At 42.7% G+C, this 25814-nt stretch overlaps 2 protein-coding genes across 2 annotated transcripts; one reads left to right on the top strand and one right to left on the bottom strand.

Annotated features, from left to right (window-relative positions):
* Positions 1 to 3919: 3919 nt before the first annotated feature.
* LOC131247117 (cytochrome P450 71A1-like) lies at positions 3920 to 20032 on the bottom strand. Its single transcript, XM_058247556.1, has 10 exons — positions 19831 to 20032; positions 19192 to 19606; positions 18828 to 19114; positions 17682 to 18103; positions 17325 to 17478; positions 17114 to 17239; positions 13882 to 14088; positions 7338 to 7478; positions 5228 to 5334; positions 3920 to 4676 (listed from the first exon to the last, which is right to left on the bottom strand). The coding sequence occupies exons 1-10, from the start codon at positions 20030 to 20032 to the stop codon at positions 3990 to 3992; spliced, it is 2748 nt and encodes a 915-aa protein (XP_058103539.1). The 3' UTR covers positions 3920 to 3989.
* Positions 20033 to 20241: 209 nt separating this feature from the next.
* LOC131247115 (uncharacterized) lies at positions 20242 to 25661 on the top strand. The gene is made up of 4 exons (XM_058247555.1): positions 20242 to 20247; positions 20812 to 21209; positions 23728 to 23767; positions 25519 to 25661. Exons 1-4 carry the CDS (start codon positions 20242 to 20244, stop codon positions 25552 to 25554), a joined length of 480 nt encoding a protein of 159 aa, XP_058103538.1. The 3' UTR covers positions 25555 to 25661.
* The last annotated feature ends 153 nt before the right edge of the window (positions 25662 to 25814 follow it).

Below are 25814 nucleotides of genomic sequence, written 5' to 3'. Positions count from 1 at the left end.
CTGGATTAAGAGGAAAAACAAATATCATATTCATTCAAAAACTTCTGTGACCCAAGTTTCAATGGTAGACCTTCAATCCACCACTGCATTTTTCAGTGTGGTCCACGTGATCTTTAGATCTGTCTTATTTTTCAGCTCAAGACTTACTACAAGCTCACCAAATGGATGGACAGTTTGGATATAACACATACCTCATGATGGGACCCACAGAACTTGCTGACGTCAACACACCAGCCACTCCGCTCCATTTTGGAGAGATGCGCAATCAAAATGGGACCCAAATGATGGATAGTACAAATCAGTCATCATGCCATTTGTATATGATCAACATGGAGTGTCCGTTTCCTGGCCTAAGAATAGATTCAACGTCAGGATCATTCCATTAGAGTGACTCTTTGATAGTGATGTTCAATCAAGATTGAAACCCACGTGATGGATGGTCCACACCTGATTAATATGGACCATCCATTTACTAGGCATTGGTTGGAGAATTAAGGTCATCTCACCAACATGAGTTTTAAAGAGGTATGGGGAATCAAATGTGCAGCCCAATTGGTAAATAGTCTAGATAAACGATTAGATTGTTGGTATATGATCGATATGGACCATCCATTTTCCTAAGCATTGAAATGGGTGGTTATGATCATCCAATATTGAGTTTTTGAGAGGGATGGATCCACATGATGGATGGTCTAAATCAATAATCTTATCATTTGTATCATGAGCAATATGAACCATCCATTCCTCTAACCATTTAACCAAATTGATTTTGTAATGATTGGTAATCGCAAGTGGGACCCAAATGATGGATGGTTTAGATTGATAATTAGACCATTGAATATGATCAATATTGGACGTCCATTTCCTTAGTCGACTAAGATTGCACGAGGAAAGTGATTTTAAAGAGGGATAGGCATGCAAGTGTTTGGCTTACATGTTGGATCGACTGGACTAATGATCAAATCATTTTGTAAACTATTAATGCTACTTCTATTATTATTATTTTTTAAAAGATTTTATGCATGCTATTTTCATTTTGTAATTGAAATAAATGTAGCTATTACGTTCTTGGAATTAAAGCTAGTATATCCTAAGTTGATTAATGGTCCGGGCATAATATGGACTTTCTCGCCTAAAGAATTGAATTTGATCTACTGATGTAAGTGCTTACTAAGTCTAATACTAGGAACCTATTCTTATAGTAAAATTGTACTCTTATGTGAGGTAAGGCAAAGGCACTAACTCGCTGTCATGCCTAATGGCGAAGACCTTCCCTATTGACCTGTCATCAATCCCCTCACACATGATAATGATGGTAGCCCTAGGTCTTGTCTTATAATATGCTATATAGTCATGGCACAATATAGTATTGAGATCCATGGCTAAAAACCCTCCCTTAGTGATTATTTTGTCCAATCTCAAGTTCTCAAGGACAATTATAAGAATACCTCTTCTTTTACACATGTTCATGTATATTCAAAATATTACTATGTATTAACTATGATATTATAACATGCCAGTCTAGAACACTTGGTCATCATGATCTACAGTCAAGATCATTAATATCGTATCTATGTCATCCATTAATATAATTTACATTGGCTTTCTAGAGGACGACTCCAATAATTTTTCACTTCTCAAAAATCAATTGCCCTTGAGAATTTTAAGCCCACATGTCAAGCTGAAATTTATTCACGACAGCAACATAAAAGATTAAGGAGCTGGATCCTCTCATAAAAGTCCATAGAGTCTGTCCCGTGGTAATTATTATTGTATATCATGCATAGCTCAACCATAGTATCATAGTACATGACTGTACCATACAAACATTATTCCATAGTTGTCAGGCATTTAGAATACATTTGAACTATGGTCATGACTCTATCATCCAAAAACTTTCAGTTCATTTAAGAACTCCATGATTCATGAGAGGGGAAAGAAGAGGGGAGAGAGAAGAATAGGAGAACAAAAAAAGAGGAAAGATGCATCTAAAAGAGGTACATATGAGTTTGATGTAGCTTGGGGTAATTCAAATCTCATATTCTTGTTGTATGTAACCCCACACAGAGGTGATCGATAATTTGAAGACCCAAACCCGAATTCAGGCATAGGGAGGAGCTCCACAAAAAAAGTCATGGCCTACTTAAATCAGGTGGGTTTCCAAGCTAATGGAGGATGATCCTCCACCCACATGGAAATCCTGGATCAAGTTGAGGGCCTTTCATGCTGGTGGTGGATGATCCTCTATTACCTTGGTCCTTTGCAGAGCCCTTTCCCTACCCATTTCCTGTTCCCACTTGTTCAAGTATATTTGGGCCACCATAGCTACACCAATAGCCACATGTATTAGACATGAGATAGTTTGGTTCTTTATCACTTTGGTTTGTTGTGGTTTTCTGTAATAGTTACTCTTCTAAAACAAAAGTTAAATTTATAAACCTAGCCTCAAATAGGACTAATGGTTGGTTATTGATCTGATGGTTAGAATCAATCATATGGAATGATTCTTATATAGCATTATGTGAAATGTGTTCAGGATCTAATGGTCAATCCACCTCGGTCAAGCACAACCAGGATCACTATAATTTACACTGCGCTTAGAGAAAGCAATAGATCATTGTCATGGGAAAAATTCCTTGGAATTCAGTTTTCAAATTGCAAAACCATGGATCATTAAAGGACATGAAAAGGTTTTAAACACATGTGAAGGGCATTTACATAATTTAAAAGGTCAAGCTCCGTGCTTAGAAAACACTTTAATTGTAATCAACCTATGTAATAGTTGACGTAGAGCAAGTCGCAGACACTTTCATGTCCAAGATGGATCAGAGAAGGCCAGATCAGAGGCAAAAGTCATTAAGACTATCAGAACCTTAAAACAGACATCTCTCGCAAACCGGAATAAGTTACTCGACGTACCATATATGATTTTCAGGTAGGACGAGCTACTTTACCCAACTAACCTAGATATTTCAGGTTGCCCATGTCAAATTTGCGGGATTCCATCAGATCGACGGTCGATTTTCCTGTTTATTTTCATTTTTAGTATTTTTTAGTAAGTTTTGGTTTGATTGTAACTCTTCATCCATTGGGCTTTAGGAGTTGCATCCAACATGAAAAGTTATTACAAAAAATAGGAGAATAATGTGGTTAAGCACATATGACACTTATATAAATAGTAAATTTATTATTTATCGTAAGTTACGAATTTTAGGGAGTTTGAGTTGGAGTTTGGCTCTGAAACTTCTTCTAAGTTTTGGTATCACTATTTAATGGGTCGTAAATTTGTTTTTATTATCGATCAATCAATTTACAAATTTTCATGAATATTATTTCTATTTTCTTGCCTTTTCCTCGTGGATTCGACAAGTCTTTGTGAGGAGTTCAGAAAAGCTTTGTGGATTCGAAGTAGCTATCCTTGAGGAAGATGGTGATCGACCTCATCACGTTCATCCATACATCAATAGTCTATTACATTGTGCTTATATAAGTTTTATACTCTCATTACTGGTCTGTAGCTCTGATGAGGGTTGCGTCAAGTTGGCTACAGACTTCAAAATTATGCCATAAATTCCAATATAAATTTGATGGAACATGATTCATGTAACCAACCCCAATTAATTGAGAAAAGGCTTAGATGACGAGGACGATGAAGCTATGTGCTAAGCAAATATCTTTATCAAAGCACTTTCTTTTTTCGACCGGGTCTCCTTTCCCCACTCCCATGTCCTGCAAACCACTTCCCTCCCACTCTACATGCATTGCTCATGCCATATCTAAAAGTGCTTATGCCATACCTAGTAGATCAATTAATATTAGGGTTATCATAATCTCACTTGCAATGCTTGTATCACATTTATGTGTTTTGGAGGACGACAAAGAACTATAGAGAGAGAAAAAAAAAAGATTTACACAAATCTAATATCAAGCAAATCAATCCATACATTATTGTACAATATACATAACTAGATATCAGAGAAAGAAATCCTCTATTCATTTGTTTCCCCATTTGTTGAATTGATGTATTTGATCGGCACAAGGAGGAGAGGAGATTTCTTATGTACGGTTATACCGGTTAATTCACCCTTGTCGACGTCTTCCTTGTTCATGCCAAGAGGTAGTTCCCAATTAAAAGAATAGAGAAGATTTGCTAGAGCAATCTCCACAGTCACTGCTCCAAAATGCATCCCCAGGCAGATCCTCCGTCCTGCCCCAAACGGTATGAATTGGAAGTCCTGTCCTTTATAATCAATGGAGCTATCTGTGAATCTCTCTAGACAGAACTCTCCTAGATTTTTCCATGATTCAGGTTCCTGCCCAATAGCTAATGCATTGATAAGTACCAATGTTTTGGGGGCAATGATGTATCCATCAAGCCTACATTGTCTAGTAGTTTCATGTGGAACGAGCATAGGAGCGGCAGGGTGCATTCTAAAAGTCTCCTTCACCACTAACTTAAAAGAATCAAGTAGGTGTAGGTCATCTTCTTCTACCTTACCTTTGTTTCCTATAATCTTTCTAATTTCTTCCTGTACTTTCTTCATCATTCTTGGTTTCTTTACAAGCTCCGTCATGGCCCACACGACCATTGCAGCACCTGTGTCTGTTCTAGCAATAAAAATGTCTTGCAAAAAATATATGGGCAACATTAGAGAAGAGTATATTTTTATCGTCATCTAATGTCTACCCCAAAAGTTACCTGCTATGAACATGCTTGAAATTTTACAGTTTGCACTTTCGTAACATCTATCAGATTCTAGTCATAGATGTTGATTTTAATCAACCTATGTAATACACCAATGTGTGTTTTTGTGCTCTCATTGAGCTGGGATAAAGGAGAAAAGTTGTGTCAGGTAGCAACTAGTGTGAAACTTCAGCAATCTTGATGATATGACATTCCTAAGATATGGTCCTTCATAGAATGATTCATGTAGATGACCCTAACTAGTTGTAACAAGGCTTAGGCCCTATTTGGTAGATGTGTAAAAATGAGTTGGTCTCAGTAATTATGTACTAGAGATTTAGTTCCTTAGTACTTATTGAATTCACTTTAACAATAATTATGTATAAGAGATGAAGATCTCTAATATATTATTATTGTTACGGCCTGTTTGATTTGCCTTAATTACAGGTAATTAGATGTAGATAATATGGATGTTAACGGGCCATATTAGGGTTGGGCCAAGCTCCGTCGAAGCTCGACCTATGTTATTAAATCAAACCCAACCTGAGTCCGAGATGGGCTGAAATAGTCCATCCCAAGATGGGCCAAAATAGTCCAGCCTGGTCCAGACAGGATAAACTGGGCTAGGCCCGAGCCCGAAAGGTACCCACCTGAGAGGAATACTAACAGGAAAAAATGATTTTGTTATTCTCAATGATTTTACTGTATCAGTAAGAGCTTTGGCTTTGATATGCTTGCTCTAGTGGCCGAGAGGTTGAAAATGGTGTCTTGGGTATGATATGATAGAGAGAAATCAGTTGAGCATCTTGGGCATAACCAAGAATATTGGTGCATAAGAAGAAGAGGGAAGGTGGTGGTGGCTTTTGTGTTGGCCATTACTACACTAGAGATGAAGATTGTGGAGTTATCTATGATGGTCTTATCCAGTGCCTGGTTAGAGGAATGTCCAAAGTTGAGGTAGAAACCGACTCTAAGGTGGTGGCCAAGCTCCTCTCAGGGAATCCGGGCACGCCCTGGCTATGGCGCCCTTGGGTTAGGTGGATCGCAAATCTGGGGAGGAGAGCGTCCTTTCAGATCTGGCTCATTCAGCGGGAAGGCAATGGGCCGACGGATGACATGGCTATGGAAGGAAGCAAGAGTCAGAGAGATGTTGATATTAACGAATTGAGGGAGTTGCCTCCTCATGTGCGCGGGCTTGTCTTCCTAGACAAAGTCAGTTTAGGTTCCATGAGATCTTCCCATGTGAAGCTGTAGAGTTTTTCTGGTTTTTTCCTTTTCCGTTTTTCTTTTCCTTGGCGGCCGTCCTGGCTGCCCTTACGATAGGCGCCCCTGTTCCCTTTTTGTTCTAGGGGCCGCCTGAAAGGCATCTTGTAAGCTGTATAGCTTTTCTATCAATGATATGACACCTTTAAAAAATTAAGAAAATTTAAAAAGAAGAAGAAGAAGAAGAAGAAGAAGATTGAAAATGAGAGGTTACATATGTTTTTTCTTTTTTTTTTCTTTTTTTTTTCTTTTTTTTGGGGGGGGGGGGGGGGGGAGGCATTGGTTAGGGTTACTAGAGACGGAGACACAATTTTTTATATTAAAAAAATTAAAAAACCCTAATGGGCTGGGCCAAGCTTTGGGCATATATCTCTAAGCCCGGCCCAATTTGATAACGGGCTTCATTTTTAAGACCGAGAGTTGCTCGAGGTGGGCCAGGCATAGAAGGCCGATGGGCCAACCCGATCCATTGACACCCCTAGTAGATAACTAATAACTACTTACGTATTTAGGGTTGACAAGTATGCATGATATATATATCTAAAAGGTGATAGAGACTCAGTTTGTGTGACTTCGGTATTAGGTACGTACTAGCCATAATATCCCTATCTAGGAATGAACAGGGGCTCTGAGGGACCACTTTGATGTATGGGTTTTATCCACACTCCATCTATTTTGTCATATCATTGAGGTAGTTCCAAGCTTAGGTGGGATTAAACTGTTGAAAACTATTTTGGGAGCCATGGAAGTTTTGGCTCAAGTTGATATTTGTTTTTTTTTCTTAGTCTAAGTCTATATGACTTTACGAAACGGTTGGATGACAATTAACCATTACATTAGGTCCTAGGAATGTTTCAACTGTAGGTGTTATTATCACGTGGTCCACTTGAGCCTTGGATCTACCTTAGTTTTGAGCTTGCACTCTAAAATGATATGACAAAATAGTTGGACGGTGTGGATAAAACCCATACGTTAGGGAGGCCCCGGCTGAGAGCCCCTGTCCGTTCCTAACTTGGACGGCAGGGTAGTACCCAACATGGTTTTTTGTTTTATTTATTTATTTATTTATTTTTAACTGCACTGCATTATATTCATTCAAAATCAAACTATACAACTTAACCACATTTTGGGCCAGACTGGGGAAAAATAGCCCCTCGGAAAAAGCCTATCGTAAATCGCCTCTCTTCAAAATTTGCCTCTCTTCCAAACACTGACCATTTCTAATCATTATGCTTTGAATACTGTTTACTAGTAACCAAACAACCCTTTAACGAAAATGAAATGAGCTCATCTTTAGGAACATAATAGATAGGACCCTAGATAAACCTTAGATAAGTACTTGGGACAATGCTCAAATGATGCCAAAAAAATAGAAAAGAAGATAAAGAACCAAAGAAAAACTTCTCTGATCGACCAAGGAAATTAGGTAAGTAGAAAGAAGAGTGTATGACCATGAGCAGTGCCTTGATGTTATCTCTGCTGAGATGCAGATCCTTTTGGACTCGTATCAAGGCATCCACAAGATCCTCCTACTCCTTTTTTTTAAAAAAAAAAAATTTAAAAGAAAAGGATCTTCCATTGACTATGCAAAATTACATCCTAGGCCATTCGGGAGGGAAACGGGGAAAAAATTCATGCCCCACCTATTATACTATACAAAGGGGGCCCCGACCACCCCCAAAAGATCTGGAACTAAACAAAAGAGCAAAAACAGAGAGCAAGGGGCTAATTTAGAGGCTTAAACACATGATTTCTGATGGCCCCTAAACCCGCTTTATCTAGGAGAATCTGGCCTCTCGTGAAGCGGGGAAAGGAGGAGATATTAGAAAAGACTCTGTTGATTTGCGAATTACTCCCAAGCTTAGCCAAGCTATCAACTGGACCGTTTGCTTCCCGAAGGACGTGAGCGATTCGAAAGGAACCCCTACCAATGAGCGAAACAATTCTAGTTAGCCAATAAGACCACTTCCAGGAGGGAGCACAGTTCATCTGAAGGCAACGCACAACCCAGCTGGAGTCGGATTCCAAGATCACATTTTGAAGGCCCAGGTCCAAGCAGAGATTGATACCATCGAGAATTGCCCTCAATTCTGTCAAATTGTTATAGGCGTTCCCGTACCTGTTGGCAAAGGCAAAAATCACATTGCCCAGGTAGTCGCGACAGATTCCTCCTCCGCCAGCAGGGCCTAAATTGGACAAAGTAGAGCCATCCATGCTTAACTTGAGAAAACCCTCCCTCGGTCCGATCCATCTGACGATTGAAAAAACACGGGAAGGGCGAGGAGCTAGGAGAGGAACTAAGGCAGTGGGCCTGGCCTGAGACGCAGGAAGTAAAGCTTTGGAAAAGTTAGGGAAGAGGGTGATCAACCACCACTTCACCTTAGAGAACAACCCAGAGGCAGGGGGTAGCCTATTGTCGAACCTGGCCTCATTTCTCGCTTTCCAAATCTCCCAAATAATGAAAACAGGGGCAAGCCGAAAACACATGAGGCTAATGGAGTGAGGCAGGGGCCTGAACCACCACCAATGGAGGCGGTCTCGAATGGACGAGTGACTGAACATCGACACCCCGAAGAAGTTAGCAACTTGTCTCTAGAGGTAACTAGCTAGAGCACCGTCCAAGAAAAGGTGGGAAGGGGATTTAGTGCGTGGGCTGAGCGTGTGAGCATCAGTGCAGCAGTTGCACTTGAAGCCATATAGACACCCTTCTTCTGGATGAGAACGTCAATGGAAAAGGAGCGGCTTAGGAGCTTCCAAACCAAAAGAGAGATCTTAGGGGGGATCGACGAGTGCCAGACAAACTTCGGCCAAGGGAGAATAAGATCTTTATCGTAGATGATACCCCAAATTGATTTTACAGAAAACTTTCCTGCGAGATCTGAGGGCCAAAGAAATCTGTCCTCGCTATCCAACGTGCAGAAGCCCCCCTGGGTAATTAATTCTCTTAACCAGTCAGGGAGGGGGTCAGGGGTGACACGCTTCAGCCCATTAGAGTCAATATACTCTACAACGGTTCTGTTCCTCAAAGAATTGTGGATGTCAAGGGAAGATAATGAGCCCAAAGGGCCTAAATCAGACCAATTACTGAGCAACATGTTGCTGGTGCCACGCCCAATTAGAATCTGCACATGACTGTCCAGAGTGGGGAAGAGCCGCTGCATGATTTTCCAGATAGGGGAGGCTTGGAATGTCCTGCTGGAAGAGGGGACAAAAGGCGAGGACGATAGGTATTTTGAGTACATGAAGCTGCCCCAGAGACTGTTTTTACACTCATATCTGAATCCCCATGCCAGCTTCAGATGGAGAGAACGCATGACCTCTCTCAGCTTCCCGACGCCGAGCCCACCCTCAGCTTTGGGCCTGGAGATGAAACTCCACTTCTTCCAATGGAGCATCTGCTTTCCGTCTTTGCACCCATACAAAAAAAAGGCAAACATCTTCTCAATCTCAATCAGGACTTTCTTAGGGACCGATGTAACTGCCAGCATGTGAATTGGAATCCCGCTGAGTGCGAAGGAGATTAAGGCAAGGCGCCCGGCTTGGGAGAGGATCCGAGCTCTCCAACCGCTGACCTTAGCTGCCAGCTTATCAACCAGGGGGGAGAAAGCGCTGCATCTAATTTTGCCAATGAGAATTGGAACTCCCAGGTAAGTGAAGTTACCTGCTGCTCTTCCTATCCCAAGGATCTCTGAGATGCATCTGATCCTGAAGGGCGAAAGCTTAGTAGAGGAATGGAAGGCGCTTTTGTGAAGGTTAATTCTTTGTCCCGATATGGACTGGTATCGAGAGATAAAGACCTTGACCTCTTCAAGAAATTTTTTGGCCCCATTGAGAAAAAGAACCGTATCATCGGCGTAAAAAAGATGGGAGATTTGTTTGCATCCTCGTTTGACCTTGAATGGACTACATAAGCCCTTGGAAGTTAGATGGGAGAGGCCTCTGTTGAGGACTTCTGAGGAAAGAATGAAAAGGCTGGGGGAAAGAGGATGTCCTTGACGAAGCCCACGAGTCGATTCGAAGAAGCCGCAGGTTGCCCCATTAACCAATACTGAAAACCAATTGTTGCTCCGGCAGGCCTCAATTAATTGGACCCATCTTGAGTTAAATCCAAACTTCAGTAGAACCTGTTTCAGAAAATTCCAATCAACCCGATCGTAAGCTTTTTCCATGTCGAGTTTTACCACAATATTGCCCCCACAGACCTTTCTATCGATATCTCTGAAAATCTCTTGGCCCAGAGCGATGTTTTCAGCAATATAACGGCCCTTAACAAAAGCCCCTTGCTCCAAGGAGATTAACTTTGGAAGGAGAGAAGACAACCTAGAGGCTAAGATGTTGGTAAAAATCGTATATATGATGTTACAAAGGCTGATTGGTCTGTACACGGAGAAGGATTTGGCCCCCGATTTTTTTGGCACTAAGAAAACCAGAGTTGATGAGAAGGCCCTAGGAAAGACGCCCCCTTTAAAAAATTCAACTACTGCAGCGTGGACATCGAACCCGATGATGGACCAACAACTAGCGAAAAAGGCCGCGGAGAGGCTGTCCGACCCTGGGGCACCATCCTTGGGTATTTTGAGGACCACTGCTCGAACCTCCTGAATAGAAGGATTGAGAAGAAGCATGTTGTTACCTTCCTCAGTTATCAGGGAAGGAATGTAGCCTAGCAACTCAGCCATTGTTGAAGCAGAGGAAGGGGACACATCAATGACAAGGCGCGTCTGCATAAATTTAACAGCTTCCCGCTGTATGGAGGGCTAATCAGAGATGAGGCTGCCATCCTCCAACTGGATCTCATGAATTCGCAGCCTGCGCGTCTTCTCAGAAGCTGAGAGATGAAAAAATTGTGTTTCTATCGCCATCTTCTAACCAGGAGATATAGGATTTCTGCTTCAAGAAGATTTCTTCTGCCAGCTCCATGTTGGACAACTTGAGCTTGGCCCCTGCAATTGCAGCCGATGAAATCACATGGTCACTTTGGGCGTTGGATTCCAAGAGAGAAAGCTCTTGCTCTGCTTTGGTAACATTGAGGAAGATGTTACCATAAACATCCCTATTCCATACTTTCAACTGCAATCTAACCTTCTTCAATTTTAGCATCAGGTTCACCATAGGTTGCGGAGAGAGATTCAATTCCCATGCTTCGACGACGATCTTAGGGAAGGAATCGCTGAGAAGCCACATCCATTGGAAATGGAATGACCTAGGGACTGAGGGGGCAGCCTTGGGGAAGGACAATAAGAGAGGAGCATGGTCAGAGTTGACCCTAGGGAGATGCTTAACCAGGAATCCAGGAAAAGCTCTCATCCAATTGTCATTACAGAGAATTTTGTCAAGCCTGGCCTAGGCCCGAGTGTTACTAGCATGGTTGTTACACCAGGTGAACGAGTTGCCGACAAATCCAGCATCAATCAGCCCAGCTATATCGGCGGCTTCTCTGAATTCTCGAATGCTATCTGGATCTGGATTTCGATACCCAATCCTTTCCGCATTGTCAAGAACGACATTGAAGTCTCCACCCATCGCCCACGGACCAGAAGAGGCGGAAGCGAGGGTTGCCAAGGAGTCCCATAGGGGTCTCCTATTGAATCTCGAACATTTAGCGTAGACGAATGAAAGCCGGGGGGAAATCACCTGATTAGGAACACAAATGTTTATAGAAATCATTTGATTAGTAGAGCCAATAACTGAAACATTAAGGTCATTTCTGTGGAAAATCCAGATTTTTCCCCATCGCTAACGTTAGATATGGAAGAATGGAAGCCAAGCTTAAGGCCAATGCCTACTCCGCGACTATCTCTAGCCATAGGCTCCAAAATAGTAATAATGGACAGCTTATGAGCCCGAATAATCCTTCTCGCTGATTAAATCGTGGCCGCATTGGCCACCCCTCGGGCATTCCAAGTAAGGACGCTATCCATCAGAAACATTGCCTAAATAGCCCGCCCTGCATATTAGATGGTTATATCTTCTCAATCTGCCTTCTAATCGAGCCTGATAGTCTACCCTGGGAATCTTATCAACTTGAGATATCTTGTATGGAGATAGGTCGATGGTGAGATCTAATTGCCTATAAACTGATATACATCCATTAGTTAAGCCCTTTAGAGGTTGGGAGCCCTTGTCCCCATCCTGAATTGGCAATGGGGTGGGATCTGGAGAAGGATCTGGCGTAGGTTCCCGATCACTGAGCCTGGTGGGGAAGGGGCTGATGGGGGAATGCCATGCTGATTTACATTGGATAGGGAGTGCATTCTCATCCTGGGGGAGCAGGGGAAGCATCAAGTGCTCCTCAGCTAGCTCCCCTAACCTGACTGGAAGTGCATTAAGAAGCTAGGTTTTTAACTGTGGGATTCTGAATCAAAATGACACTGCGCACCTAATTGGGATGATGATCACCTTAATCGAGAGGAGAAGTTGGTGGGGAGGACGGTTCCACTGGAAGGTGTGGTTTGTGTTGGAGCTGTGGTTCTGAGGTTGATTCAGTCAACATGGCTGGACGATGTTCCTGCATAGCCACCAGGGGGTCAGTTGCAGGGATGGAATGAGGCACCTAGGAACATAGATGAAGTTGAAGTTGGTCAATGCCACGTATATCCTCGATTGGGCTCCTGCTGGAAGAGGGAAGTTGTGGGGCAGTTAGGCCTGCATGGGAAGAAGAAGCCCTCTCATAGGCTTTTCCACAAACAGGTTGGGACCGACTTTCATGGACCGCTTTGTTGATATCATTGAGCTTAATTTCTATTGATGGCTCACACTAGGATTCCTGTTAGAGTTTGTGCATCTGCGGCAAATGGCAGAGGGGGCTGGAGAACCATCTGAATGTGAAGACGGTGCCTCCTTCGCTCCGGATTCCACACTCGTCTCTTTATCTTCTGGGTAAGCCCAATCATCGTAAGATTTCCCAGCCTCAACAAACTGAATGGGATTGAGGAAAGACGCCCGCTGCCTATTGATCACCTTAATACGAGCAAACATTTGGAAGATTCCGATAGACATGGTATCTATCTGAGTTACTTCACCAAAACAGCTACCCAAATCGCATATTACCGAAACAAACCATGCGTGGGATGGGATCCCAAATAGACGAATCCATGTTTCTTCCTCCACCATTTGAGCATCAGGGGACCAAGGCGACAACTCCACCAGTCCCAGCTTTCACCAGAATAGATCATCAGCTAAGAAATCCAGGAGTTCGCATCTCAATTTAAAAGTGATGAGGAATAATGATGGAGAGAGTCTGGTCACATCAATCTCTGATGCTTAAAACCTGGAGTCTCTAATTAAACCCATATATAATGTGGAGAATGGAAAGATCTTTACCCCCTGTGGATCCCACAAGGCTGAGGTCCAGTTCTGTGAGTCTACGAGCAACACCTGTCAGGTCTGCAGTCACTAGAGCAACTTCGGGAATCTCTGGAATGGGTTGGGGTCGCTGCTTCTCCCATTTCATTTTGACTAGGGCTCTGGGGCTACACCAGGCGTTGCCTTGGTAGCCTCTATTGATTGTGACGGATCTGCCAGATGGGGAGTGATGGAGGCCCTCTTCCTGATATTAGATCTGGGATTAGCCTCCTTGATTGAGACTAATCTCCCGTTGATTCTTTTCCCATCCTGCACCCCCTTCGCAGCCCTAGTGTCATCTTCATTAAAGAACCTAACAAATCCATATCATCTGGATTTGCTCGTCCCAGGGAACAGGGGAAGATGGACTTCTGAGATCCTCTCGTAACGCTGGAAGATGTTGTATAGGTCTTCCGTTGAACAACGGAAGGTTAAATTGCCAATAAACAAGCATTTCGGATCTGGACGTGAGGTCTTGCTTGCTCCCAGCCTGGATCTGGATCTCCTTTGGGAGGAGGCATGGACGCTAGGGCATCCCCTCATCTCGCCAATCCCACCAGAGAGAATTGGTATGTTTTCAAGATCCTGTTGCTCCTGTTTTACCCTCTTGGGGTCGAGATGCTCGTTGATTACTTTCTTATAAAACTCATCCAATTCTCGAAAACTCTTCTCCAACCTGGCCCACTGTCCGGTGACAACGTCAATCCATCCCAACCATGGAATGTAGTTGGCGTAGAAGAAAGCTGTCAATGAGGCCTGCGCCTCCTCAAAAACACTATGGAAGTTGGTCTTCTCTCCTCCTCCTCAGTAACTCTTACTGAAAGCAGCCTTGCTGATGATAGTGCTAGTGAGAATAAACATAAGCTCAGTTAGATTTATGGGTGTTGAAGATGAAGCAGAATGAGAAATGGATGCAATCATTAGAGCAACTCATCCTCCCTAATGAATCTAAACGACTGGACTCTCTTGATGCAAGGAGTTCATTGTTGAAGATTTTACGCATGTTCTTGTAGTATTCTCTGTAGGGTGTAAAAGCAAGGTCTGAGAAATTGTAAGAGAGTTTCTTATAGGAAACAAAAAGAGGTCTATTGCAGAAGATGATATCTTGGGTTTTCATGATGTGGCTGGCAAGTTTGGCTGAGAAAATAACAAGGGTGGGTAGGCTTCCTAGTTTTAGATACATGAGTGGACCGTATTTTTGGGAGAGTTGCCAGAGAGAGCGATGAGACAAGTTGCCGAGCTGGTGGAGGTTGCTAATGATGGGAAGCTGGGGAGGACTTGGAGGAAGGTGTGTGGGTTTTCTGTCACGCCCCGAACTCGGAAACCGGCCTCACAAAATTTCCGATCGCCGAATCCGGCGCTGACAGCCTCCGTAGAACCCCATTTTCGGATCCCGGCACCCATTCACCAGGTTCCGATCCTGGGATACTACAAGGAGGATTTCAAGTCATCAGTCTGATTCATAATGATCATAACAAAAGCATAACCCACAAACAATAACCACAAGAACACCACCACAAAATCTACTATGATCAAAAACTTTTGAGTACAATGCGATAGAAAGGGAAAATACAATGTAACAAAAGAAACAAAACTCCAGAAGCTCGGCTGCACGCTCCAACTACAGCGAGACTATGGCTGCGATTGCGTCCTGGCGTCACCTGCACGCATCAATCATGCATAAGCTTATAGAAAGCTTAGAGGGTGGTGTAAGTATGTGCGCAATATGAGCGTGCTCAAAATGCAAGATCAGAGTAATGCGGGATCATGGTGATGAGTACATGAATGCAATCAGCCGTACCAAGGCTATGCAGTGCAATATATGAATGCCATCGGCCATAACACGGCCATGCGATGCGAGATGCAACTCAAGCATGCCAATCCTCATCATGTATCAGTACACTTTTCATTCTGGATAATCACCAGGGTTCAATACACTCCAAATGGCACTGTCGCTCTCTTAGCCGCACAGTCCAAGTGAGCGTAAGAAACCTCACTATCCGCCTGGCCAATAGTCTGCTAATACCTATCCGGCTCGTCGATAGCGGACCCATTCGCGAGCTGGTCAAACTCAGCCTAGTATTGCCCCCTACCCTCGGGCGAGTAAGGCCACACTCCTTTCCAACCGACCACGACACAGTGGGAGACGCGGCCTCCTGGTTTTCGGCCCTCATGCGCTCATATATCCACTCGGTCTCGACGTTGGAGTCATCCTCTGGTACCATCGGGTTTAGGGATTTTCACCCAGGGACATCTATGGCGCCCGTATGCTAGGGCCAAACATTTCCGGTATCCAACCCAGTCATCCACGATGTGTCTATGGAGGCTATGGCCCTGATGTCGCTAGGGCATACAGTACACAAATGTAAGTGCATGAGTCACACTATCAGTCATGCAACAGTCCTGTATGTACCATGCACTTATATGGGGCAACTCAGCCTATCAGGGAGCCCATAAACAGTCTGCCCAAAGGCATATGCTATGATCGGTCACTCCTCACATCAGGCATACATATGGTGCGAATGATCATGAATCATGGATCTATACTAAACATGTATAAAGAGATGAGCTCTGTGCATAACGGAGATGGGCCTAGACGGCCTACTTACCACAAGTATGGGCTTATCAGTGGGCTTTGGGGAGAGTTATAATGCGGACATTTAACCAACATTATCAATGTGGACGTCAAACCAGCATTGCTCCCAAGGCGTGGCCCACTACAAAATCAATACATATACCAAGGTGGAATTACACTACAAGCATGGACCTATCAGTGGGCTTTGCATACATCACAGTGGACTTATGCAATTTAAGGTGGGCCTCAATAATGGGCCTAAAAATAATTTTCAAGATGATTGAATGATTTGGATGAAACACACGTATCATGGTGGGGCCCACACTAAAGGAGGGTGTGGATTATCATACATATATAAGTGGGTCCCGTGTGGGGCCTACCATAATGTTTATTTTCCATCCAACCCATTGATAAGGTCACTCGGACTTGGGGGTACCAGGTGAACGAGTTGCCGACAAATCCAGCATCAATCAGCCCAGCTATATCGGCGGCTTCTCTGAATTCTCGAATGCTATCTGGATCTGGATTTCAATACCCAATCCTTTCCGCATTGTCAAGAACGACATTGAAGTCTCCACCCATCGCCCACGGACCAGAAGAGGCGGAAGGGAGGGTTGCCAAGGAGTCCCATAGGGGTCTCCTATTGAATCTCGAACATTTAGCGTAGACGAATGAAAGCCGGGGGGAAATCACCTGATTAGGAACACAAATGTTTATAGAAATTGTTTGATTAGTAGAGCCAATAACTGAAACATTAAGGTCATTTCTGTGGAAAATCCAGATTTTTCCCCATCGCTAACGTTAGAGATGGAAGAATGGAAGCCAAGCTTAAGGCCAATGCCCACTCCGCGACTATCTCTAGCCATAGGCTCCAAAATAGTAATAATGGACAGCTTATGAGCCCGAATAAGCCTTCTCGCTGATTAAATCGTGGCCGCATTGGCCACCCCTCGGGCATTCCAAGTAAGGACGCTATCCATCAGAAATATTGCCTAAATAGCCCGCCCTGCATATTAGATGGTTATATCTTCTCAATCTGCCTTCTAATCGAGCCTGATAGTCTACCCTGGGAATCTTATCAACTTGAGATATCTTGTATGGAGATAGGTCGACGGTGAGATCTAATTGCCTATAAACTGATATACATCCATTAGTTAAGCCCTTTAGAGGTTGGGAGCCCTTGTCCCCATCCTGAATTGGCAATGGGGTGGGATCTGGAGAAGGATCTGGCGTAGGTTACTGATCACTGAGCCTGGTGGGGAAGGGGCTGATGGGGGAATGCCATGCTGATTTACATTGGATAGGGAGTGCATTCTCATCCTGGGGGAGCAGGGGAAGCATCAAGCGCTCCTCAGCTAGCTCCCCTAACCTGACTGGAAGTGCATTAAGAAGCTAGGTTTTTAACTGTGGAATTCTGAATTAAAATGACACTGCGCACCTAATTGGGATGATGATCACCTTGATCGAGAGGAGAAGTTGGTGGGGAGGACGGTTCCACTGGAAGGTGTGGTTTGTGTTGGAGCTGTGGTTCTGAGGTTGATTCAGTCAACATGGCTGGACGATGTTCCTGCATAGCCACCGGGGGGTCAGTTGCAGCGATGGAATGAGGCACCTAGGAACATAGATGAAGTTGAAGTTGGTCAATGCCACGTATATCCTCGATTGGGCTCCTGCTGGAAGAGGGAAGTTGTGGGGCAGTTAGGCCTGCATGGGAAGAAGAAGCCCTCTCATAGGCTTTTCCACAAACAGGTTGGGACCGACTTTCATGGACTGCTTTGTTGATATCATTGAGCTTAATTTCTATTGATGGCTCACACTAGGATTCCTGTTAGAGTTTGTGCATCTGCGGCAAATGGCAGAGGGGGCTGGAGAACCATCTGAATGTGAAGACGGTGCCTCCTTCGCTCCGGATTCCACACTCGTCTCTTTATCTTCTGGGTGAGCCCAATCATCGTAAGATTTCCCAGCCACAACAAACTGAATGGGATTGAGGAAAGACGCCCGCTGCCTATTGATCACCTTAATACGAGCAAACATTTGGAAGATTCCGATAGACATGGTATCTATCTGAGTTACTTCACCAAAACAGCTACCCAAATCGCATATTACCGAAACAAACCATGCGTGGGATGGGATCCCAAATAGACGAATCCATGTTTCTTCCTCCACCATTTGAGCATCAGGGGACCAAGGCGACAACTCCACCAGTCCCAGCTTTCGCCAGAATGGATCATCAGCTAAGAAATCCAGGAGTTCGCATCTCAATTTAAAAGTGATGAGGAATAATGATGGAGAGAGTCTGGTCACATCAATCTCTGATGCTTAAAACTTGGAGTCTCTAATTAAACCCATCTATAATGTGGAGAATGGAAAGATCTTTACCCCCTGTGGATCCCACAAGGCTGAGGTCCAGTTCTGTGAGTCTACGAGCAACACCTGTCGGGTCTGCAGTCACTAGAGCAACTTCGGGAATCTTTGGAATGGGTTGAGGCCGCTGCTTCTCCCATTTTCATTTTGACTAGGGCTCTGGGGCTACACCAGGCGTTGCCTTGGTAGCCTCTATTGATTGTGACGGGTCTGCTAGATGGGGAGTGATGGAGGCCCTCTTCCTGATATTAGATCTGGGATTAGCCTCCTTGATTGAGACCAATCTCCCGTTGATTCTTTTCCCATCCTGCACCCCCTTCGCAGCCCTAGTGTCATCTTCATTAAAGAACCTAACAAATCCATATCATCTGGATTTGCTCGTCCCAGGGAACAGGGGAAGATGGACCTCTGAGATCCTCTCGTAACGCTGGAAGATGTTGTATAGGTCTTCCGTTGAACAGCGGAAGGGTAAATTGCCAATAAACAAGCATTTCGGATCTGGACGTGAGGTCTTGCGTGCTCCTAGCCTGGATCTGGATCTCCTTTGGGAGGAGGCATGGACGCTAGGGCGTCCCCTCATCTCGCCAATCCCACCAGAGGGAATTGGTATGTTTTCAAGATCCTCTTGCTCCTGTTTTACCCTCTTGGGGTCGAGATGCTCGTGGATTACTTTCTCATAAAACTCATCCAATTCTCGAAAACTCTTCTCCAACCTGGCCCACTGTCCGGTGACAACGTCAATCCATCCCAACCATGGAATGTAGTTGGTGTAGAAGAAAGCTGTCAATGAGGCCTGCGCCTCCTCAAAAACACTATGGAAGTTGGTCTTCTCTCCTCCTCCTCGGTAACTCTTACTCAAAGCAGCCCTGCTGATGATAGTGCTAGTGAGAATAAACATAAGGTCAGTTAGATTTATGGGTGTTGAAGATGAAGCAGAATGAGAAATGGATGCAATCATTAGAGCAACCTCATCCTCCCTAATGAATCTAAATGACTGGACTCTCTTGATGTAAGGAGTTCATTGTTGAAGATTTTACACATGTTCTTGTAGTATTCTCTGTAGGGTGTAAAAGCGAGGTCTGAGAAATTGTAAGAGAGTTTCTTGTAGGAAACAAAGAGAGGTCTATTGCAGAAGATGATATCTTGGGTTTTCATGATGTGGCTGGCGAGTTTGGCTGAGGAAATAACAAGGGTGGGTAGGCTTCCTAGTTTTAGATACATGAGTGGACCGTATTTTTGGGAGAGGTGCCAGAGAGAGCGATGAGACAAGTTGCCAAGCTGGTGGAGGTTGCTAATGATGGGAAGCTGGGGAGGACTTGGAGGAAGGTGTGTGGGTTTTCTCTTTGGGGAAGAGAATGAGGAGAGGAAGAAGAGAAAGAATTATTAGAAGAATAGGAAGGCATGAGGTGATGAGAGACATTTTCAATTAGAGGCTGGCTTGAGTTTCAGTTTTGTTGGGCTTTAAAAAAAAAAAAAGCATCATGTATATTACATCTCAAAAGGCTGTACAGATTGATTCGGGCCCCTCCTATCGTAAGCAGAAAAACAGAGTAGAAAAGCAGGAAATAAGGAGAGGGCTAGGCTCGGCGAATCTTACCCAGCCCAATTTTGTCTAAGAAAATAAGACCACGAATTTTAGCTGGGAGAGCCGAAACATCGAGGAATAAGAGATTCTCCCTGTCATCGCTCCCCATACGTGCTAGTTCATCTGCCGGAGAGTTGGCCTCTCTTGGGCAATGGGAGAAGCGGACAAGGAAGGAACGGGAGAGGGCCTCTATCCTCCTACGCCAATACCACATACACCAGGAGAGGGAGGAGCCTGAGCCAAGGGCAGAGACCACGAAAAGGGAGTTGCTAGCCACCTCCACCTGCGAGTAACCTCAGACAGCGCAGAGGTTTAGCCAATCCAGAATAGCTCAAAAAAAAAAAAAAAAAAGTTTTGCTGGGCTTCTTTAAATAGCCTTAAAAAGGGAAATTTTACAAAAAATAAAAAAAGATTTGAAATTAGATGAAGGTAGCTTTCAAGGGATGAAATTACAAAAAATGGCTTCATTTATTTATTTATTTTCTTTAGTGAAAGTAAAGACTTGTGGAGGAGATCACATGGTATGCCTATGACATCCAATCCATTGAATATATACACCCTACTGTGGTGATAATACAAAGAAAACATTAGGTCCATAAGATCATTAGATGGGCTAGATTTGAATTGAGATATTTTGATTAATGGTGTACATTTTTCTTTTTAATAGATTGGTGCAGTTAATATTTGGATCTGCCATCTTTTTTGTTCATTGGTGTGTGCATATTGGACGTACGGTTGGATCTGAGACACATACGACGGATTGGGTAGTACACCCAACAGGACATAGCAAGAGACAGACGGTCCTGGCAGGTGCTCTATGAGGCCCACCGTGATGTATGTGTTTTATGCAATGCATCCATTTAATTTGAGAGATTGAAAGCACGAGCGGACCACAACACAAGATGCAGTGGGGATTGAATGCCTACCGTTAAATACTTCTTGGGGCATGGAAGTTTTGGATCACTGTAATGTTTTTGTTTTCCCTTCATTCAGGTGACACTACAAGAAAGGAGGGCAAAACCGACGGTGGAAGGAACCCTTTGCCGGCTGGAACCAAAGCCGGCCGCGGGCAAAGGGCCACTGTTAAATCAAAATCATGGATGCCCTAATCTCATTCGGCCCTTTCCCTCTCTGCATCGCCGACTCTCTCGCTCTGCGCCTCTCTCTCTCAGCACCTCTCCCTCTCCGCTCGATCTCTCTCTACCTCTCTCTCACCGTCTCTTTCTCTCCCTCTCCACTCTCGAACCCACCCATCTCCCTCTCTCTCTCTCTCTCTCTCTCTCTTCCATCCTCCGGCACGAACCGAAAACTGCAGTTGTTGTGCTTGTCCATCCTGCACGAGCAGAGCACCAGGTCCGGCCAGATCTGGTCCTTTTACTCACTGCAAACAGGTACAGATCTTAGCCGAAATCACACCACAATGGCATTTCACCAAAACATCCCTCTGCCCTCGATTCTATTCCCTTCCTTTCCCTTCCCTCCCTCCCTCCCTCCCTCCTAGGTTTTGCGATTTCTACTGTTTTAGAGATGGATACTGCAAATAAGTTTTGAACTCGAGAATGTCTATGCTGGAGCCTTGGAAGTACTTGTATGTGTTTTGCTCTTAATATGGTGAATTTGCTCATGGTTGGAGATTTTTGGGCTTTTTATGCATGGATATAGGCGATCTCCAATCTTCAGATGGGCTTTTTACTAGTAAATTTTTTTCGATTTTGGAAAAATCTGATATGCTTTTTATTTGTTATCCAATCTCCTGGTTTGAGACACCTGTGGATTTGCTTCTCGTTTCATAGCCAAAATCTCTCTCTCTCTCTCTCTCTCTCTCTCTCTCTCTCTCTCTCTCTCTCTCTCTCTTTTGCATTATACAAATGATTTTCCTTGCTTTCTCAAGACCATAAAAAATAGATGGCAGATGTTTCAATCCAAATTTCAGGCTGGAGATATTTATTTTGCTATCTAATGCAAGTGCTAAGATCCTATCCTCTGTTTGAAGAGTTTTGTCAGAGGACTTGGTGTTGCTTTTCCAATCGATGCTGATGCTTGGAATTAGTATTGGACTTGCTTTCAATGTGGTTTTGCTTTCAACTGATAAAAGATCAAGACTTCCATGTACAGCTTGTGGAATTAGTATTGGACTTGCTTTCAATGTGGACTTGCTACTAATATTTATGGATTCTATAGTTTGTATATGAATATTCATATTGGCCTTTGTGGAAAAATTTGTATGTAGGTCTTTATGCTTATAATAATCATTCCATTGAATGGCCCATTCATAAATTTGTGCCTATATCTTCTATTTTAACTGCCTGATGTAGCATGTATAACTATTGACATGACCATGATAAGGCTGATAATTGATTTTTGGTAATTATAATGATGGTAATCAATAAATAAATGGTACATATTACAGGGCTATGGGCCCCACTTGTCATTGTTGAATACCTGTATATACTGTTAAGAGACACGCATTACGTATATAGGGAGTTATTTGATACTCTGGCAGCGTATGACTCTTTTTCTAAAAGTATGTCTCTAATTATTCCATCAAAATTATGTTCTGCTCATGCATTCACTAAAAGTAAATGAGGCTAATCTTTTCAAATGAATTCTTTTTATCTCGTGACAATAGACGTGGGTCCACAAGCACCAAGGATCTTTTAAAAGGTAAGCTTCGGATAATTAAGGCAGCAAAAAATGATTCATGCTTTCTTGAAGTATGCATGTTTGGGCAGTCCCAAACATAGGTGTTTCTACTTATGCAGTTTGTGAATTCATTTCATTGATAATGATCTGTGGTTCTTTGACACTGTTCCTAAGAAAAAACAGTTGGAAAGGATGGGCTTCTCTCCACTCGACAACAACATGAATGGTTTTAGCGGGACCCATTTTCAGAATCTGTTTGCATTTCAAGTCCTCTTGGATTTGTGTAGCAGAAATGAGCTCTAAGGGAGGGAGTCTCATATGTGGATCTCAATAACCTAGGACAGCTGCTTAACTGTACAAATGATTTCTGACCATACAATCAAACTATATTCTAGCAATACAATACTAGTATAGCAGTACGAATGCGTCTAAGAGTTATACAACAACATCTATTCGTATGCACACCTAAGAATATAGAAAATCATAATCAAAATAAATTCTACTACTATACTACAACCATATCAATGCATATACATCCTATGTGTCTGAGAAGCATTTTTTCCTCTTTGCTTATTTAGCCAATTAAAGGTGAAAATGTAAGGTTTCTCCTGTTTGGTGGATAAATGGTTTTGCCCATTTGTAGGCTCGCACTAGGGGTCAACATTCAGCCGTATCTCTCACTTCAGTTCAGGCTTTCACTATTTCCCAATGTTCCACTGGCTACTTCATATTTTTCGTTTTCTTTTCCCAAAGTAGTTAAACAGATAGCCCTTCATGAGTTCATAAGCAAAAATAAGGGTTGAGAATTTGGCACTCTCTTGACTTTTCTTTTCTTTTTTGTTGTCTCATGAAATTGTAAGGAGCATAATGTCATGGTTATTTGCTTTTTTGATGACTTGATTCATTAGTTCTTTAAGGAATAGTCAGAAGTGTTGTATTTGCAATACCTTCAGCTAACTTCTTATGGAAGGATAATTTTTGTTTTGGTTTGTCATATTTCTAAATTTCTCTGATCACCATTCTTGATAAACACTACTAACATCACCACTTAGAAGTTTTGAATATCCAAAGTCACCAAGGTAATTTCACAAATCTGTGCATCATTAATTATCTCATGTCTAATGTATGAATATTGTGGGCTTGGCAAAGGTCATAAACGGAATCCTCATAATGCAGTTCCAGGTTATTTTTCCCTTTTTCTTTAATGATGAATACCACGAAAGTGGTGATATTTCTTATTTCACAACTTGTTATTTTTTCTCACAGCATCTACCAAGGTCACAGGCATGCACCAGAACTAAATATGGTAACTTTTTATGTTTCTTGTACTCTTTTTTGCATTATTTTTTAACATAGGGACTTAGGGGCTGTTACTATCTTAGACATTTTATGGCTCAACAAAATCACACAAATCCTTAAGTTGTTAAAAGAAGTGCATTTACTTACAAAATCAGATAGTAGAATTGTTTCAACGATCTGATTTTAGAATTCTTAGTTACTTAATTGGGCTACTCTGAATTCAATCAAGGTTGCCCAGGTATGTATTTACTGATTGCTGGTTTTTCTTTTTTTGCTGCTTATTATTTTGGATAATTCATTATTCAGATAGGTTGAGTTTTTATTTAACGTGTTCTTGTAAGTGATTTAACCCATGAAATGAAGTAGGTTGATGGGCATGCATTATGCCACATGAATGGATGCAGTGCAGCAATTCAGAAACTGTGACTTTTGAGCTATAGGTATGCTTCATGGCGGGACACTAGATGAATGGATGGAAGATCCCGCTAAAATCAATCATGCAGTGGGCCCCATGGTGGATGATTCTGTCCGGTAAGACAGATTAAATGTGGAATGTTGATTATAAAGTTTTCTATTTTCAGGCCAGTGACAAAAGGAAGGTAATATAGTCTTGGCACATCAGTTGTGGACAGAGCATATAATCACATGAATCAAACAATCCTAACTATCTAATTACGGCTACCTAGCAACTGGCTAGAAGTAAGATAGCAAGTGGTCCAACTTCAAAAGTGAAAATCAAATGTTATTTTCTCATTGCATTTTTTTTCCGTTATGCTTCGTCCACAGTTGGGTTAGCAATTTTTTTTAACTGAATTGCAGACATAAATGTGTTGCCTTCAGTTTCATATGTTTATCTCATAAACTGGAAAAATTAGAAGAGAGATTCTTCTACGTGTAATGAACTTGAGGAAATGCACCAGCCAGTAGACAGACCAGGTAATGGAGGATTGATGTATGGTAGGCCGCTGGTTATGAGTATTATGATATTACTATTGTTGTGTTATATATGAGATGGAATTAGCTGGCTCGTGGCTGTTATATATAAGGAGGATAAGCATTTGCTTGGCCTAATAAACTGTGCATGTGGGGCCCACTTTTTTTCAGATTTGGAGCAGTTTGGAACACAATAAAGGTAACCAGGATCTATTGTTGCTGTTTTCAGCCTTGGGACTGTTGGCCTTGCAGTAAGTTGCCTAAAGATTTCTTTTGTATTTTGTCCCTGACCTGAGAAGTAACACTGCCTGATTTTTGCACAAGAACATCCAATCAATCTGGTTCATCTAATGAAATTATGAAAAGCTGGGATCTCATACACATCTTCCATATTGGCATGTGTGGCTACATGTGGATGGGCACAGCTCCACACACGTGCAGGCTTAGCAAACATCTGTTTCAGGTTTACTTAATATGGTATTGATTTGTTTGGTCCTTGTATATGATATTTGCCTCTACAGCATGTGTAACTCTTAACTGCAGTAGTGTAATTTATGTCAGTAAGGAACTCTTCAAGGAGCCAGTACGTCTGGATTTGTTTACAGCCAATCCATGCTTTGAAACCCATATCAACTGAGAATAGTAATTTCACATCCCAAGTTTAAATTTGGATTGTGTTAGTAATATTTCTATAACTTTACTAGTTCTCATTTTGTTATATATGACCCAACCAAATCTAATTGAAAGTTCCTTGCCATCCAATCTTTGGCCATCTTTTTCCTAGACAATTGATATTTATATTCTTTTCTTATCCGTCTTTTGTAGGACATTGACAGGCAGGTTAAAAGATTCGTTCTGTAAGGCTTTTCACACATCTTCCATCTATGGCAGAGCTTATGAAAGTAAAGTTTGTATCTCACAACTGTTGGCCCCACTTGTAAGTTGTAATGTGTATCCCGACACTTAAACCCAATGTAATTTCTTTTTTTGAAGGTGCAGCTTGTCTACATGTGCTCTTGCACGTGTTAGCGTGATGGACATGCTGCGTTTCCACAAGTTCACCATAGATGAGTCTCTGTCCTATTGCACTGCAAGATGCCATGTTTATTATGTCCCACTGT

Source organism: Magnolia sinica, chromosome 5 (assembly GCF_029962835.1).
Source record: "Magnolia sinica isolate HGM2019 chromosome 5, MsV1, whole genome shotgun sequence".
Lineage (NCBI taxonomy): Eukaryota > Viridiplantae > Streptophyta > Magnoliopsida > Magnoliales > Magnoliaceae > Magnolia > Magnolia sinica.
Note: the sequence above shows the minus strand (reverse complement) of the source record. Positions and strands in the feature narration are given on the sequence as shown.

Excerpts from the sequence above, each read along its gene's own strand:
- LOC131247115 (XM_058247555.1), top strand. Across the intron at positions 21,210-23,727 it reads CTTTTACTCACTGCAAACAG|CATCTACCAAGGTCACAGGC; the intron begins GTACAGATCTTA and ends TTTTTCTCACAG. Across the intron at positions 23,768-25,518 it reads ATGCACCAGAACTAAATATG|GACATTGACAGGCAGGTTAA; the intron begins GTAACTTTTTAT and ends CGTCTTTTGTAG.
- LOC131247117 (XM_058247556.1), bottom strand. The coding sequence starts at position 20,032 with ATGTGGTATTGGCGTAGGAGGATAGAGGCCCTCTCCCGTTCCTTCCTT. Across the intron at positions 18,104-18,827 it reads AAACATACCAATTCCCTCTG|CTGATGATCCATTCTGGCGA; the intron begins GTGGGATTGGCG and ends TGGATTTCTTAG. Across the intron at positions 17,240-17,324 it reads AACTTCTCCTCTCGATCAAG|TCAGGTTAGGGGAGCTAGCT; the intron begins GTGATCATCATC and ends ATGCACTTCCAG.